Raw genomic sequence first — 18455 nt, 5'->3', positions numbered from 1 at the left:
TCACATTAGCCACCAGCACTGGCTAGGAGACGAATGGTCTAGGCTGAGGAGGGGGGAGATTGTTGTTTGTATTGTTAATTGTAATTAGCTCCAGCTATTGTGTTTATATTAATGTGTGAAGCTCGGTGCCCACAAGACTGTCATCTGGTCTGGGTACATTTTGTAGTAAATTAGCTCATGTTAATTAGGTTAGCTTTGAGTCATCCCTGCTGTATAAAGGCCTGTGAGATCTCAAATAAAAAGTTAGTTCTGATGTACTCCAAGACTGGTGTTGTCTAGTTCTTGGGGTTCCTATGGCCAGATCCATTGGACTCGTGTTCCAAAACTTAGGAAGCGCTATATGACGGAAGCACTCAAGCGGAGTGTGGGGGGTTCCGTGACATAGCGTTTTTGGTTTGTGGTGCTCAGATGCAGTGTAGTTCCGCTTTAAAGTAAAACTAAAGGCACAACTTTTTTTTTTTTTAGTTTTGGATAGAGTGGAGAGGGATTAAAATGCTCAGGTTTGTTTTATTGCTGTCTGTGCCCCCGTTAGGGAGATTTTTCCTGTTTACCATTATCATTGAAAGTGAAAGTAAAAGAATATCCCAAATTTTGGGTTCCCCAGAAAAGTAATAAAGATGAAATTGTCCAATGGGGGACACTAGTTCTGGTGACTTGGGATTCCCCAAGGAATTCCCTTTATTTGCAGGGATTTCCTCTCACTTCCTGTTTGGCTATTGGACAGGAAGTGAAGGGAAATCTACCCAATGGGACAGAGATGGCGACCCAAAAATCTTACAGGAGTTATAACCTTCCCTTGCTCTATCCAAAATAGAAAAAAAAAATGTGCATATACTTCTACTTTAAGATCAGCGATTTCCTTTTTTATTGCTTGGATTCATGCCCCATCGATGAAGGCAGCCCATCTCCAGACAAACATATAAAAACTGGCAAACTGAAAAAAGGGCATAATGGTAATTCGTTTTTTTTTTCTCCTAGCAGGTAAGGCCTTTTTATTAATTGTCTGGAAGGTATTTTTACACTTTCTTAATGGTAGAAGCTGTCCTAAGACCTAAAAGACAAGTCTGGTACTACAGGCACATCCAAGCCTTGGAGCCATTGGCTATCTGCTGCAGCTTATTCCAGTCAAATATAATAGGGAAAATGCTGGTTTAACAGCTCGGAAGGTTGTGGCCAGTTCATGATTTTCCATAGAGACAAGTGTATATATGTTTGCATGGGCCTGTGCAGTGAAAACGACGAATGGAAAAAAAAATGAACAGGAAAAATCTTTGTCTTAACACATCTGGTTTTCATATAAGGCTTTCGGGACGTTGGTTTGAATGTAATAATGTGACTGTTTCTCTTTTGGCCTGCAGAGGAGAAAACTGAGCACTGTACAGTTATTGGCTGTCTGGTGCTTATCCAGCCAAAGATTAGTTTACAAGAGGAAAAAACAGCTGTTCGCTTATTAGGAGAGGGCTGTAGAACTGGGAGGATTTAAAACCAAAGGCTTTTTATGGTGCTGGCTGGATTTGTTTTAGAAGTCTTAAAAGTGCAGCTAAGCAGATGGAGAACAAGTGAGCAGTAAACCTAAAATGCTTAAAGAGGGAGAGAGTAATCCTCCACTGATCCTTTCTATGTGAATTTCTGTATTAACTCATTTGAACTGTGCAGAAGATAAGGCAGGTTTAAAAAAGAACTCCAACGCATGGCTCTTAGTAGGGGGGTTTTGGGCATAGGACAACAATTTCACTCATGTTCTTGTCCCGCTTAACGATTTCAAATTTCTCAATACTTTTGTCAGGCTACACTACATCTTCTCAGTTGGAGGTTTTCCAAAAACCTATGTTACGCGAACATTACAGAAGACCGAGAGGGGTGCAAGATGGTGAAACCCAGACCCAGATCTTAAAGGCCAATCCACCCAAAAGTAATATTTTAGTTATAGATAAAGCCTTCTGAGTGAAGTCAGCCTCTGCTTTCTTATGCCCTGTACACACGGTAGGATTTTCCGACAACAAAATCCATGGATTTTTTCTGACGGATGTTGGCTCAAACTTGTCTTGCATACACACACGGTCACACAAAGTTGGTTGGAAATTCCGAACGTCAAGAACGCGGTGACGTACAACACGTACGACGAGCCGAGAAAAATTAAGTGCGGCTCTTCTGCTTGATTCCGAGCATGCGTGGAACTTTGTGCGTCGGAATTGTGTACACATGATCGGAATTTCCGACGGATTTTGTTGTTGGAAAATTTGAGAACCAGCTCTCAAATTTTGTGTGACGGAAATTCCGATGGACAATGTCCGATGGAGCCTACACACGGTCAGAATTTCCGACAACAAGCTCCTATCAAACATTTTTCTTCGGAAAATCCTATTGTGTGTACGGGGCATTAGATGTCTTGGAAACTCTATGTTGAGATCTCCATAGTATAATTCCTGTCTATCTTGAAATCTTGGATGTTTTGTGTGATCCTCTTCTACTCCAATCTTCCTTGGCATTAACACTAAAAATTCAGAATAGACCCTCTGCACACTGCTATAAACCCTCACATATTTCAAGAACAGTCCAAATTTAAGTTGCGCTAAAATTGAAAAGAAAAAGGAAAAACAAATGCAGACACACTTCAACAAAGGAGACCATAAGGTGATAAGGAATCCAATATACCCCTCGGTGCACTTAAACATTCACCCGAATGGTGTGTGAGTTCCAGAAAAAGCCTCCACCTCAAAAAATGGCCGCTTACCAGCTCCTTTTGACCTCGTATTACGGAAAGTCTTTCCTGCTTGTGGCTATGAAACCCAGCCAAGGCCTTTATTCAACCAGGGGGATCACGCTATGGAGAGCATCCGCCACTCAAGGAAAAGCCCAATCAGACAAGAACCCCAAAAGAAATAAGGCTTTCATGGTGTAAAATCTTTGGTATTTTAATAATGTAAAAAAAGGTTGCACTTAACACGCATACAGTAGAATAAACTTACAAACATTTCTGGATGAATAAAGGCCTTGGCTGGGTTTCATAGCCACAAGTGGGAAAGACTTTCCGTAATACAAGGTCATAAGGAGCTGGTAAGCGGCCACTTTTTGAGGTGGAGGCTTTTTCTGGAACTCACACACCATTCGGGTAAATGTTAAAGTGCACTGTGGGATATACTGGATTCCTTATCACCTTTGTCTGCATTTGTTTTTAATTTTTGTTTTCAATTTTAGCACAACTTTAACCACTTAAGGACCGAGCCTCTTTCTGAGACTTGTTGTTTACAAGTTAAAAACAGTTTTTTTTCTAGAAAATTACTTAGAACCCCCAAACATTATACATTTTTTTTCTAACACCCTAGAGAATAAAATGGCGGTCGTTGCAATACTTTCTGTCACACCGTATTTGCGCAGCGGTCTTACAAGCGCACTTTGTTTGGAAAAAATACACTTTCTTGAATTGAAAAATAAGACAACAGTAAAGTTAGCCCAATTTTTTTTTATATTGTCAAAGATAATGTTACGCCGAATAAATTGATACCTAAAATGTCACCGTTCAAAATTGCACCCGCTTGTGGAATGGCGACAAACTTTTACCCTTAAAAATCTCCATAGGCGAAGTTTAAAAAATTCTACAGGTTGTATGTTTTAAGTTACAGAGGAGGTCTAGAATTATTGCTCTCACTCTAACAATCGTGGCGATACCTCACATGTGTGGTTTGAACACTGTTTTCATATGCGGGCGCTACTCAGGTATGCGGTCGCTTCTGCACGCGAGCTCGTCGGGACTGGGCGTGTTTAAAAGATTGGGGTTTTTTTAGTTCTTATTTATTTTACCTTTAATTTTTTATTTTTCCACTGTTTAAAAAAAATAAAAAAATTGTGTCACTTTTATTCCTATTACAAGGAATGTAAACATCCCTTGTAATAGAAAAAAAGCATGACAGGACCTCTTAAATATGAGATCTGGGGTCAGAAAGACCTCAAATCTCATATTTACACTAAAATGCAATAAAAAAAATTGTCATTTAAAAAAAAGAAAAAAAAAAAAGCCCTTTAAGAGCTATGGGCGGAAGTGACGTTTTGATGTCGCTTCCACCCTGCAATGATATGGAGACGACTTGGGGCCATCTTCCCCTCGCTCGTCACCATGTCAGGCCACAGGAAGGATCCAATTGCCTCCGCCGCTGCCGACGGCTCCGGTAAGCGGGGAGGGCACCGGATCACGGCGGAAGGCCCCTCTCCTGCCGCCGATAAAAGTGATCTTGCGGCCAATCCGCTGCAGAGACCACTTTTATCTTAAACCGGACTGCTCACTGAAGAAGAGGATACCTGATATCTGTTGCCATAACAACAATATTCCTCTTCAAACAGCCGACATATAACGACGGTGGGCGGTCCGGAAGTGGTTAATTTGGACTATTTGATTTGTGCTGTGTGTGTCTCACAGGAAAGTTGCTGCTGCTAGGTCACTATCTTGATTTTCACTGGTATGTTTAATTTGGGACAGCGCAGTATTACTTACCATTTTTAATATTTCAAGAACACTTGACAGGGATTCTTGCTTTGCATATACCAAATAGATTTTCAAGCTGGCCAACTGCATCAAAATGGCCCCTCTCTGGCTAATTCCTATTCTGCAGTGCAATATACAAGTACTTACTTGCTTATAGAATATCTTAATGGACATATAGCGCCTGCATAGGTCAGACAAACACAACTTAGGGAGAGCTACAGACTGAGACCTTGTCACTGACAGGCACTGTGCAACAGAAATGCAGAGATGTCTGTGCTGAAATGTATTTCTATTTTTTAGTGCAGGTCAGTAGAGAAGATCTGGACTAATGACATCAACTAAACATGAGCATATGATTGTTTACGGCCACTGACGTTACCAGTATCCTACCCCTTGATTTACAAGTGCTGTGAGATGGGGATAGACCTGTCCCCCACCTGACTGCACCTAAAAAGAGTGGAAATTTGAGGTTCAGGTAGAGATAGTTTTGGAGGATGCCCAAGCCCAAATCTACAGATCAGTGACCAGACCTGAGTTTGAAGCTCTCCTCTAGATGTGTCTGTCTTCCCCCTATTAGTGTTAGAGATCCATTAAGTTGTATGCTATATGCAAGTAATTATTTGGCATTTGGCACAGTAGAGTAAGGACTGGCAAGAGAAGGGATCACTTTGATGCAGCTGGCCAGCTCGATCAATAAATGCAAACCAAGAATCCCTTTTTATGGAAAAGTTTGCTTAAAATACATAAGGATGTCTAGCAGTGTGCGCAGAGTTAATATAGACTCTTCAGTATTAAAATGCGGTCACGCTTCTTTTGCACTGCATGTATTATAATAATTTAAAGTGGTTTTAAAGGCTCAAGGTTTTTACCCTAATGTATTCTATGCACAAAGGTAAAAAAAAAACTTCTGTGTGCAGCGGCCTCCCTAATACTCACCTGAGCTCCCTCTCGATCCAGCGATGTGCTTCTCATGGATCACTGGTCCCTGCTACTGTCAATCACGGCCAGTGAGCCAATGAGGAGAGGGGGGGGGGGGCAGGACCAGGCTGAGCCACAGCTCTGTGTCTTATGGATGCATAGAGCAGGGAGCAAGCACGCACCAGTGCCCCCCCAAGAAAAAGTGCCTTGCTATTGGGGGCATTGGCTGAAGAGGAGGAGCCAGGAGCACCGGTGGTGGACCTGAAAAGATGAGGATCAGTTCTGCCTTGTGCAAAACCACTGCATAGAGCAGGTAAGTCTAAACTTTATTGTCACTTTATTCTGTTTGGATTTCAGCACAGATATCTCTCCATTTCTAACCCTGTGTAAACTACTATTTAGAAGGTGCCAAAGCTTACACAGGGATAAGGATGTTACTCTTGCCCAAACATACCAAGGTTCTGGCCTGGAAAATGTCTATTTTGGCCCAAGTACTGCTTGCTGGGAGGAGGTCATGTGCTCCCTCATATTTGCTATTTAGCTCAAGTTTTGACAGAATGGCGGAGGAGCACAGCGAAGGAGAGTTTATCTGTTTTAGACTTTAAAAAAACTCTGTCACTTTGTCCATTCCAGACAAAAAGTATCAATAATTTAGGTTAAAATATCATTAACATCCAATAGTTTACCTGGTTGCTGATCTGACTGGAAATCTGGTGCTATTGTGTTGGAATTGCTGCTTCCTGAAATGAAAAAAAAAGATTATATGAATGATTATAAAATATTTATCATAATTAGCCATAGCTTCTGTTAGCAAAAAATTAAAGTGGTTGTAAACCCTTTACAACCACTTTTTACTACAGGTAAGCCTATAGTAAGGCTGTCTGTTTCAATGGACGCAGCAGCAGGACACGGGAGCACGCCCGTACGAGTGCCCGAAGGAGAGTGCTTCTCCGACGGGGCACACAAGAAGAGGAGGAGTCAGGAGCGCCGCTGCGGGACCCCAGAAGATGAGGATAGGGGTCACCTGGCAAAACCAACTGCACACAGGAGGTAAATATTACATGTTTTTTTTTTTTTTTTTTTTTTTAAAACAAACCTTTACATTTCCTTTAAAAATTTAATAAACAGCATTTTTTGGTTTGTGGTGCTCAGATGCAGTGTAGTTCCACTTTAATTACTACTTGTAATTTTTAAGTGACTGCATCAGGCTTTTGAAAAGTTGGTAATGACACTTTTTAGTTTTTTATTTATTCCTCTGGTGGCCCAATTACCTTCTCTCCATTGCAACCTCCGCCAGACTCTTCAGCATTTGATACTTTTGAGAGTGTCAGATGCCTGTGTGCCCCACCAAAATAGTTGGTTGGTAGTCACTGCAGTAGGTGTTAAAAGAGAAGTATGGGAATCCGTTTTTTCCCAGGATCATACTTATCTAGGTGGATGCAGCATCGGTCCCCCGGCACCTCTACACTGAGAACTCGAGCCACTGAACATCGCCAATGGCTCAGTTCTCACAACTCCCCGAGCGGAGAGCTGCTGACTGTCAATCAGCATCTCTCCGCTCTGCTCCTCCACACTCACTGAAACGCTGAGCTGTGGAGGGGCGGGGAGTGGCCGTCTCAGGCTCTGAGCGGCTCACTGAGAGCCTGAGACAGGTGTCAGTCTAGGCACCTGGCGGATCCAGGCTCCCATTGTCGGGATGACACGGTCCCTGGACTGATTCCAGTGACGTCAGCAGAGAACAGACGTCAGTCCACTCTCTGCTGAAAACGGGTCACAGGAGTGCAAACCAATTTACACTCTTGTGAACCATGGGAGAAGTCCAGCCAAACGAGCCCAGGCTGGACTTCTCCTTTAAAGCTTTGTGTACATCTAAATGGATATTGGTATTTTGCAGAGTAGGGTAGAAAGTGGCCAAAGGGTAACCAGAAAAAGTTTGTTTGCATAACTGCTCATTGTTTTAGGCCACTACAGAATACATCAGTAATACAGGGGTCTGAAGATGGAGCCACAACCTGTAGCATGGGACTCAAGCATTCAACTGCTGATAAGTCTTTGGAAACTGCAGCACTGGATTGGAAGGAAGGTAGGAGACACCGGAGAAGTGAGTATAATGCCCCGTACACACAATCGGACTTTCTGACAACAAAACCATGAATTTTTGTTCGAAGGTTGTTGGCTCCAACTTGTCTTGCATTCACACGGTCACACAAATATTGACCAACAATTATGAATTTGGTGACGTACAAAACGTACGATGAGCCGAGAAAAAGGAAGTTTAACCACTTCAATACCAGGCCAATTCTGACACTTTGCTCCTACATGTAAAAATCATCATTTTTTTGCTAGAAAATTAAATAGAACCCCCAAACATTATATATGTTTTTTTAGCAAAGACCCTAGAGAATACAATGGCAGTTGTTGCAACTTTTTATCTCACACAGTATTTGCGCAGGAATTTTTCGAACGCGTTTTTTTGGGGAAAAAAACTGTTTTGTGTTTAAAAAAAAAACAAAACAGTAAAGTTAGCCCAATGTTTTTGTATTTTGTGAAAGATGAAGTTACGCCGAGTAAATAGATACCTAACATGTCACGCTTCAAAATTGCACACGCTCGTGGAATGGCGCCAATGTTCGGTACTTAAAAATCCCCATAGGCGACGCTTGAAATTTTTTTACTGGTTACATGTTTTGAGTTACAGAGGAGGTCTAGGGCCAAAATTATTGCTCTCGCTCCAACGTTCGCGGTGATACCTCACATGTATGGTTTGAACACCGTTTTCATATGTGGGCGGGACTTACGTATTCGTTCGCTTCTGCGTGCGAGCACACGGGGACAGCGGCGCTTTAAAAAATTTTTTTTTTTTTATTGTTAATTATATATTTTTTTTTTTTATTTTGACACTTTTTTGAAAAAAAAAAAATTGATCACTTTTATTCCTAATACAAGGAATGTAAACATCCCTTGTAATAGCAATATGACATGTCAGGTGCTCTTAATAGTGAGATATGGGGTCAATAAGACCCCATATCTCACCACTAGGCTGGGAAGCCTGAAATAAAAAAAAAAAAATAAAACGATCGCCGCTTCCCAGCCGAAGCGGCGCCGTTTTTTTGAATGGAGAGGCCGGGCGTGACGTCATAACATCGCGCCCGGCCTCCGACGATCATAGAGACTCCGGGGACCATCTGGTCCGCCGGAAATCTCTATGATCTACATCCGGCGCTGGCGGATCCACTCTCTGCCTCACCGATCGTAACGGTGAGTCGGAGCAAGCACCGGAGGGCGGCGGGAGGGGGGGGACGTCCCCTCTCGTCTCCCATAGGAACGATCAAGCGGCGTAACGGCCGCTATGATCGTTCCTATGGTGTAGAGATTCGCTGGCTGAAACCGGCAATATCTGAATGATGTCTGTAACTACAGGCATCATTCAGATATACCTGCTCAAAGCCCAGGACGTCATATGACGTCCGTGGTATTGAAGTGGTTAATAGCCAGTGCGGCACCTTCTGCTTGATTCCGAGCATGCGTGAACTTTTGTGCGACAGACTTGTGTACACACGATCGGAAATTCCGACAACAAAGTTTTGTTGGCGGAAAATTTGAGAACCTGCTAGCAAACGTTTGAAAGTCCAACATCAAATGTTCGATGGAGCATACACACGGTCGGACTTTCAGCCAACAAGCTCACATCCAACATTTCCCGTCGGAAAATCCGACCGTGTGTACGGGGCATTAGACTTGATGCACATGGACACTTGAGGCTAAATATGATGTGAATTTTGGGGTATTTCTGCACCCAGGATACACAGCGTGTGGATGTACCTGGGTTTAGACCACTACTTGCATAAACCTATGCATGGAAAAAGCCACGCACAGGTTTCCGCACAAAATATTTATGCCCAGTACGAATGCAAGAAGTGTAAACCCAAGTACAGCTGGCTGCAATGCATGGTTGTATTGAATACAGCCATTCATTATTATATGGTTGGCTGTACTCAGCAGCTGTGTATCTAGAGTGCGGAAATACACCTGCAATTTACAATATACGGCCTCATTAAGCCCCATGTGCATGACACCTAATAGTTTTTCTATTGCAGGGAAGTGCCTTTAGGATGTTTACAGTATTACTGGCTCACTTTTAAATGAGAAATAAATAAATAAAAAATAGTACATTTAAATGAACATTTTTCATATGCGGCTGCTTTGCCGTTTTCATTCCGGAGCTGTCTGCCCACACTTGTCAGGAAAAGATGAGTGTTAGAGATATTTGCACTTTCTGTTACTTTTCTCTCTGGTTACCAGGCAACAGCTGCACCAGAATATTCTGCCAATAACACAACATTCCTTTATCTTATTAAATTATTTAAACATGAAAGAGTAGTCTCTTGAAAAATACACTGATCTGTCTGTATGTGTGTGGGCTTGGAAAGACTGTGACAAATTGAGCAGGAACAAGTGGAACAAAAGAACTATGATGTTGGTAAAAACTCCTGAGCTGATCACTGGCATTAAACATCAAATATACAACAATTGTTCCATGAGGGTATCTGTACCTGACCGAGGGAGAGGGTTGTATTATAAGCAGAAACAAATCAATTGTGCAATGTTTGTTGTCAAAACTGTTTTCACGCACTGTCCACGTGTAGATTTATTTCTTTCCCGTATTTATATAAACAGCTAGCTGTATAAGATGCCATGATGACTTTCATAAAAGTGGACCCGTACTCAAGTGTTAAAGCGTAAATCTGGGCTAAACTAATATTGACTAAATACAAGAGGTATGTGTGTTCTTACTTTACTTTTTTACTCTTGGTGTGCTTTGTATATTTTTTCAAATCTGTACAGTAATTCATGACGAAACAACTTGTAATAGAGACCAGTCACTGCCGCTCTCTCTCCTTGTGCAGGGTGACTGGTCTTGTATCCGCCCCCTTCTGTAGTTTTTGAAACATCCTATAGTGAGAGGTCTTGCTGGAGGACCCACCTACAACTCCGCTCTATGAAGAGGCTAAAAACAGCACAAGGATGATGTCAGCACATGGAGTTCAGCTTTAAGGTAAATATACCTTAACCACTTCAATACCGTGCACTTGTACCTCCTTCCTGCCCAGGCTAAATTTTAGCTTTCAGCGCTGTCACATTTTGAATGACAATTGCGCGGTCACCCAAACTAACACCCCAAACTAAATTTTATCATTTTGTTCACACAACTAGAGCTTTCTTTTGGCGGTATTTAACCACCACTGGGTTTTTTATTTTTAGCTAAATAAACTAAAAAAGACTGAACATTTTGAAAAAATAAAATGTGTTTTTCTTTGTTTCTTTGTTTGTTTTGCAAATAAATAATTGTTCTTCATAAATTTAGGCCAAAATGTATTCTGCTATATTTATTTCCTATATTTATTTGGTGAAAATAACCCAAATCAGTGTATATTATTTAGTCTGTAGGAAAGTTATAGAGTCCACAAACTATGATATACAGTATCTCACAAAAGTGAGTACACTCCCAACATTTTTGTAAATACTTTATTATATCTTTTCATGTGACAAATTACACTTTGCTACAATGTAAAGTAGTGAGTGTACATCTTGTATAACAGTGTAAATTTGCTGTCCCCTCAAAATAACTCAGCACACCACTAGTGTCTAAACCGCTGGCAACAAAAGTTGAGTACACCCCTAAGTGAAAATGTCCAAATTGGGCTCAAAGTGTCAATATTTTCCAGCACTGCCTTAACCCTCTTGGACATGGAGTTCTCCAGAGCTTCACATGTTGCCACTGGAGTCCTCTTCCACTCCTCCATGATGACATCACAGAGCTGGTGGATGTTAGAGACCTTGCGCTCCTCCACCTTCCGTTTGAGGATGCCCAACAGATGCTCAATAGGGTTTAGGTCTGGAGACATGCTTGGCTAGTCCATCACCTTTACCCCCAGCTTCTTTAGCAAGGCAGTGGTCGTCTTGGAGGTGTGTTTGGGGTCGTTATGTTGGAATACTGCCCTGAGGCCCAGTCTCCGAAGGGAGGGGATCATGCTCTGCTTCAGTATGTCACAGTACATGTTGGCATTCATGGTTCCCTCAATGAACTGTAGCTCCCCAGTGCTGGCAGCACTCATGCAGCCCCAGACCATGACACTCCCACCACCATGCTTGACTGTAGGCAAGATAGACTTGTCTTTGTACTCCTCACCTGGTTGCCACCACACACACTTGACACCATTTGAACCAAATAAGTTTATCTTGGTCTCATCAGACCACAGGACATGGTTCCAGTAATCAATGTCCTTAGTCTGCTTGTCTTCAGCAAACTGTTTGCAGGCTTTTTTGGGCATCATCTTTAGAAAAGGCTTCCTTCTGGCATGACAGCCACGCAAACCAATTCGATGCAGTGTGTTGTGTATGGTCTGAGCACTGACAGGCTGACCCCCCACCCCTTCAACCTCTGCAGCAATGCTGGCAGCACTCATACATCTATTTCCTAAAGAAAACCTCTGGATATGATGCTGAGCATGTGCACTCAACTTCTTTGGTTGACCATGGCGAGGCCTGTTCTGAGTGGAACCTGTCCTGTTAAACTGCTGTATGGTCTTGGCCACCATGCTGCATCTTAGTTTTAGGGTCTTGGAAATCATCTTATAGCCTAGGCCATCTTTATGTAGAGCAACAATTCTTTTTTTCAGATCCTCAGAGAGTTCTTTGCCATGAGGTGCCATGTTGAACTTCCAGTGACCAGTATGAAAGAGTGAGAGCGATAACACCAAATTTAACACATCTGCTCCCCATTTACACCTGAGACCTTGTAACACTAACAAGTCACATGACACCAGGGAGGGAAATGGCTAATCGTTTTCAATTTGGATATTTTCACTTAGGAATGTACTCACTTTTGTTGCCAGCGGTTTAGACATTAATGGCTGTGTGTTGAGTTATTTTGAGGGGACAGCAAATTCACACTGTTATACAAGCTGTACACTCACTACTTTACATTGTAGCAAAGTGTCATTTCTTCAATGTTGTCACATTAAAAGATATAATAAAATATTTACAAAAAATGTGAGGGGTGTACTCACTTTTTTGAGATACTGTATATATCTGAAAAATGATGAATCCTGATGTACTGATGGTCTATCTAATTTCTTGAGGCTCTACAACGCCAGGACAAATGACCCATTTTTGTAAAGTAGATAGTCCAAGGTATTTAGTAAGAGGCAGGGTGGGTTTTTGGAAGTTGTACTTTTTTGTAATATTTTTTTGGAAAATGAAGATATTTAAAAAAAAAAACTGGTAAAAATTATAACAGGTGTGGCTGTGACCAGAGACACTGACTGGTGACAGCCCAAAAAAAAATATTTTTTTCAACTTAGTTTTTATTACATTTTTTTTTTCTTTTTTATGCGCTTTCTTTTTTTTTTTTAACACACTGCGACCAGAGCAATATAAAGTTGTGCTCATAAGTTTACATACCCCGGCAGAATTTATGATTTCTTGGACATTTTTCAGAGAATATGAATGATAACACGAAAACTTTTCTTTCACTCATGATTAGTGTTTGGCTGAAGCCATTTATTATCAATCAACTGTGTTTACTCTTTTTAAATCATAATGGCAACATAAACTACCCAAATGACCCTGATCAAAAGTTTACATACCCTGGTGATTTTGGCATGATAACATGCACACAAGTTGACACAAAGGGGTTTGAATGGCTATTAAAGGTAACCATCCTCACTTGTGATCTGTATGCTTGTAATTAGTGTGTGTGTATAAAAGGTCAATGAGTTTCTGGACTCCTGACAGACCCTTGCATCTTTCATCCAGTGCTGCACTGACGTTTCTGGATTCTAAGTCATGGGGAAAGAAAAAGAATTGTCGATTGACTAATGATAATAAATGGCTTCAGCCAAACACTAACCAAGAGTGAAAGAAATGAATGTTTTTGTGTTATCTTTCATATGCTCTGAAAAATGGCCAAGAAATCATAAATTCTGCCAGGGTATGCAAACTTATGAGCACAACACTAATGTTACCATAGTAACATTGTACTACTCTGGGGAAGTGATCAGGATTTTATTTTTATTTTTTTTTACATTGCTATAAGCAAGGATTTTACTGAATGAAACTGATTCATTCAGTTTGTTCAGTTGTGAACAATCACATGGTACAGATGGGCTGTGATTGGCCCTGTCTATACCATGTGATCACATTGACAAATCACAGCTAGCAACACAGGAAGGGAAAGGAAGAAAGTCATCTATTGTTTACACCTGATATGTAACCTACTGTGATTGCTCACAGTGGTCACATGGTACTGACACCGAGCTAGTACACTGATTAGTAATCGGTTGTGTCCACCAGACACAATCGGTTGTGGGCACACAAGCACCACTGTTTTGAGAAGTCGCATTAGGACGTTCACTCAGAACTGTAAAGCTACCGCCCAGCCGTCATTCTGCTATAGGCCGGGCGTGAAGGTGTTAAAGAAGAATTCCAGGTATGGATTTTTAAAGAATGCGTTGTAGTTGCATTGGTTCAGCTTGGACCAATATAACAAGCTATTCAGTGATTGCATTGCATTTTCTCAATGACAGTAATATGCATTACCGCAACGCCACGCTCTCCACTTTGCCCAAACAGAGATTGATTTTTATCACTGAATTAAAAGTAACAATGAATAAAATACACTTTTCTCTTGAAAAAAGGCCGTTCTAGGTTATTTTTGGTGTTGCCTATGTGTGTGAAGGCCTAGGCACTTGGTCATGGTACTGTATCTTCTTATAGAGAAGGCCAGTCAGTCTGTTCATTGCTTTCCTAACAACACTTCGTGCACAATTCTTCTTTTTATGTGGCTAGCACTAAAGGAAACCTGGAGCAGTATTTTCTCCAGGAGCATTTAAGCCCCTCTATTATTATTATATCAATCACAGCAAGACGGTTAACATAGCGTTAGGTTAACCTTTGATAATAGAGTCACTTTAGGTACAGAGATGAGCAAATCGATACCAGTGTAGGAAATGTAGCTGTCAGCAACTGCCAATGCTTAACACAGATCAGTCAATGCACTAGGAAGCTAGTTTGGGTGTGAAAGAGTGTTATTAGCCTCACTAAGATTTCTGAGAATAAGGCTTAATTGTGCTACTGCTATAGTTATCCTTTATACAGGAAGCAACTGCCTTCAAACGCCGGTACCGCGTTTAGCCGCATTTGCATTTATAAGTGTTTTTAAAGGAACTCTATTTTTTGGACCAGAAAACACAGAAATATGATGGTAAACTGCAGCAGCGAACGACATTTTGCGACCCGAATATCTAGGGGCCACTTAGAGCTAGGAACCCCAAATTTGGTGTGCAAACACAAAGGAACTAGCACTACAACATATCCAAAGTTAGGGTTCCTAGCACCAAGTGGCCCCGAGATACGGGGGCCCCAAAGTCGGGTCACAAAATGTCAAACACTTTTCTGTAGCAGAGAATGACATTTTGTGACCCGACTTTGGGGCCCCATATATCGATTCGATATCGATCGACTTGGTGCTAGGAACCCCAAATATGTTATATAAATTGGATATGTTGTAGTGCTAGTTCCACTGTGTTAGCATGCCAAATTTTGGGTTCCTAGCACCAAGTGGCCCTGAGACACAGGGCCCCAAATTTGGGTCGCAAAATGTCATTCTCTGCCGACGCTTCTAGACGCAAACGCGGTAAAACGCAGCTAAACGCGGCATGCAAACGTGGCAAAACGGGCGCTTCTAAACGCCGGTTTCAGCTTTTAAAAACATGTGTTCATCAGAGTTTGCACCAGTGTCTCGTGTGCATGAAGCCTAAAAGGCCTATGTTTTGTGGAGCTGAACACAAGGTTTAGCTATCTAGGAGAGAGGGGCATGAACTGTGTAATCAGTGATAGATAAACTAGATTTTTATTCATTTTGTTTTTCATTTTCTCTATGTTGGTATTATTTTGAATGCTATTATTAGTCGCACAGTATATGCAAAGATTTCTCTATCCATGCCAAACAGTGTGGATGCAGGAATCTCCCCTGCTGGCTATTGCATTCAGATGAACACAGTGCCTGTGGCATGTCTTTCTATCAGTCTGAATGTCCAGACTGATAGATTTTTCAACTGAAGTTTTTGAAGTTGGGTGGCTCCTCAGATAAGAGGTCATAAGCCCAGAAGAACAAGGTATTTCCTTAAGGCTCCAATGGAGCACCGGAAGGGTGGAACAGTAGCAAATGTAAGTATAGGTGGGTCAGGGTTGGGTATGCTTTCCAAGAGACTCTCTCATTTTGAAATGACAAAATGACAGGGACTCTTTAATCCCTTGCCACCTCTTGTACACATATATGAGGCCTCACTAAATTGGGTCTTCTTCCGTGAGGCTGCATATATGTGTACATATGTTTATGCTGGGAACGTTCTGCATAGAGCGCTCCCAGCACAGAGACTGGGCACTCACTAAGAGCCCTGGGCCTTGTACTAACAATCAGGAACTGGGAAGCCCAGTTCCCGATCACCTGATTGCTGTGATAGCCTTTGAATGGCTATTGTAGTGATTAATTACTGTGCAGCCTGCACTGTGTTTTTTTTCTCTTCTGAATGGAGAGAAGGGGAGAAGGATACATTATCTTTTTCTTCCTGCCAGAGGAGAAAAATGTAAACAAACAAAAGTGCGTATAATAAAAAAAAAATAATAAAAAAAATAAGATAAAAAGAGAAAGAAAAAAGATAATATAGCTAGATCATGGTTTGATCTAGGCCAGAATTAGGGTTAGGGTCAAAGGTCAAGGGTTGTGGTTAGTGTATTTTAGGTGGGATTCATTGTAGCCTCCCTGGCGGTATTCCCGAGTGTGGCTCGGGGTTAAAATTCAGTACCATTAGCGGTAACCCCGAGCCACACTCGGGATCGCATTGCAGGATCCTGGGGCGGCTTTACTTACCTTGTCCCCGGGATCCTGCGATGTCCCCCGCAGTGTCCGAGGGCTCCTTCCTCCTCCGAAGCCTCTCCGTGCCAGGCTCCGTTCCCTGCGAGCGGCGCGACGCACGGGGGCGGAGCCTGGCGGCAAATTCAAAAAAATGTAAAAAGCATAACACATACAGTACTGTAATCTTACAGATTACAGTACTGTATGACATCATTTCACATCCCATTTGTCCCCAGTGCTCTGGCCCATGCCCTGCATGCAGTTTTATATTGCATATACTGTTCTTTCTGCCTGGAAACTGGAGATTGTCCATAGCAACCAAAAAGTGTCCCTTTACGTCAAAAATGGCTTTAGACCAGCTAGAAAACAGCGATAGTAAATTAGAACACTTGCAGAATTGAGCGATAGTGAATCGTGTGGAAATTTATTTTATTACTATTTATTTTTATTTTTTTTAATTATTATTTTTTTTTTATTATATTATAATTTATGTTTTTGTGTTTCAAACTTTATCATACCCGATATATCTACTAGACTCTTGTTTGGACAGATTTAAGTGTGTTATTGTTAAGAATTACAGGCCTACAATATAAAACGCCAAATTTCCATGCAAAATAATTGTACCGCTTTCAGCACCTAAAATCCGAAATAATCATACCGCCAGGGAGGTTAAAAAATAATAAAATAGTGTGTGTTTTAGGTAAGTTAAAACAAAAACAAAACAAAACAAAATGCATACTATTGTTTTTGGGCTGTACTACGGGTACAAACAACAAATATACACATATGTTATATTGCTGCATTGTCAGGAGCTGGAGAATTTATTTTGGGTTAGACTTTGGTGGTAGGTTATGGTAATAGCAAGAAATATACTGTTAAATTTACAAAAATAATTTGCTTACTATTTTGGGCCAGTTTTCCTTTGATACACAAAAAATAAATCAGGAGATATCCATTACCTATCCTTCACTAAATGAAAGCCCAATTTGTAATGAAAAAAAAAAAAAAAAAACCACTGTATAATCCGCCTGGATACACTAAGTAGTTGCGATGATATGTACAGTTTTACTAACATACAGTATGTCAAATTTGCAAAACTGTATTTAGGCATTAGGATTTGTTTTACCATCCGTCATGACGGGGTTAAGCATGTTTTGGTACATCCTGCTCTACATGTAGACATCCTACATCCTTTTTTTCAAACGTTTTCTGTTTGTATTCTTAGTGTGGAGGGTACGTCTTGCATTTTGAATGGCATTAATTGCATTAAAACTACTTACAAAGTGCACTAAACCCAATAAATTATTGCCCATTTTAAATCACTACTATAAAATTTGATATGGTCAGCAAGACTATTTAAATATAAATGTTCCAACGTGTCCAAATGATTTATGTATTTGTGCTGATGGTGACAATAAGTTATGCTGAGAACTATCAGGGTACCCAAGAGGGACAACCTTTCTGCCTCCACCCCCTTTCCTTGTATTATTTAACACTTAAATGCATTGCTTAATGCTGTGACTGTCATAGCACAGTCTGCTGACACAGCACTACCTGGCTGGAAAAATCCTCCTCTCAGTTCTTAGTCTTGGCTGGCAGTCTACAACACATATTCCACCCTGCTTTGTGTTACGGTGCTGCTGAGATGCAGTACACCTCTTGTATAGTGTGCATACACTCTAAAATAGTCTTAGCGTTCTGCAGCACAGTGGTGTAGTGGGTAGCACTTTCACCTAGCAGCAATAGGGTCGCTGGTTCAAATCCGATCACGACACCATCTGCCTGGAGTTTGCAAGTTCTCCCTGTGCCTGCGTGGGTTTCCTCCGGGTACTCCGGTTTCCTCCCACACTCCAAAGACATGCTGGTAGGTTAATTAGATCCTGTCGAAAAAATTGGCCAAATATGTGTATGTGTTTGTAAGCATGTCGGGACCCCATGGGGTAAAGGACCGCGCTATACCGCAGAAGGACACCGGCGGCAAAGCACCCTGAGGCGATTCAGTTCACATAGGTAGCGCTATACAAGTCACTCATTCATTCATTCTTTGTGTCAAGCTGCAACTTGGGAACTAGAAAATTCCCATTACCATGGACTCTGACAAACACTTTGTGGTGCCTCTTGGTTGAAGAGAGGCAATAC

At 41.4% G+C, this 18455-nt stretch overlaps 1 protein-coding gene across 2 annotated transcripts in view; it reads right to left on the bottom strand.

The window, feature by feature from the left end:
- Window positions 1–18455, bottom strand: part of AMOTL1 (angiomotin like 1) — a 201245-nt gene that overhangs the window by 164117 nt on the left and 18673 nt on the right. For both annotated transcript variants that reach the window (XM_073613021.1, XM_073613022.1), the window contains exon 3: window positions 6085–6138. In XM_073613021.1, the coding sequence (XP_073469122.1) occupies window positions 6085–6138 (54 nt within the window). The remainder of the gene's footprint in view (window positions 1–6084; window positions 6139–18455) is intronic.

The sequence above is a fragment of the Aquarana catesbeiana genome, linkage group LG02 (genome assembly GCF_042186555.1).
Source record: "Aquarana catesbeiana isolate 2022-GZ linkage group LG02, ASM4218655v1, whole genome shotgun sequence".
NCBI classification, from domain to species: Eukaryota; Metazoa; Chordata; class Amphibia; order Anura; family Ranidae; genus Aquarana; species Aquarana catesbeiana.
This window is presented reverse-complemented; position numbering and strand designations above follow the sequence as displayed.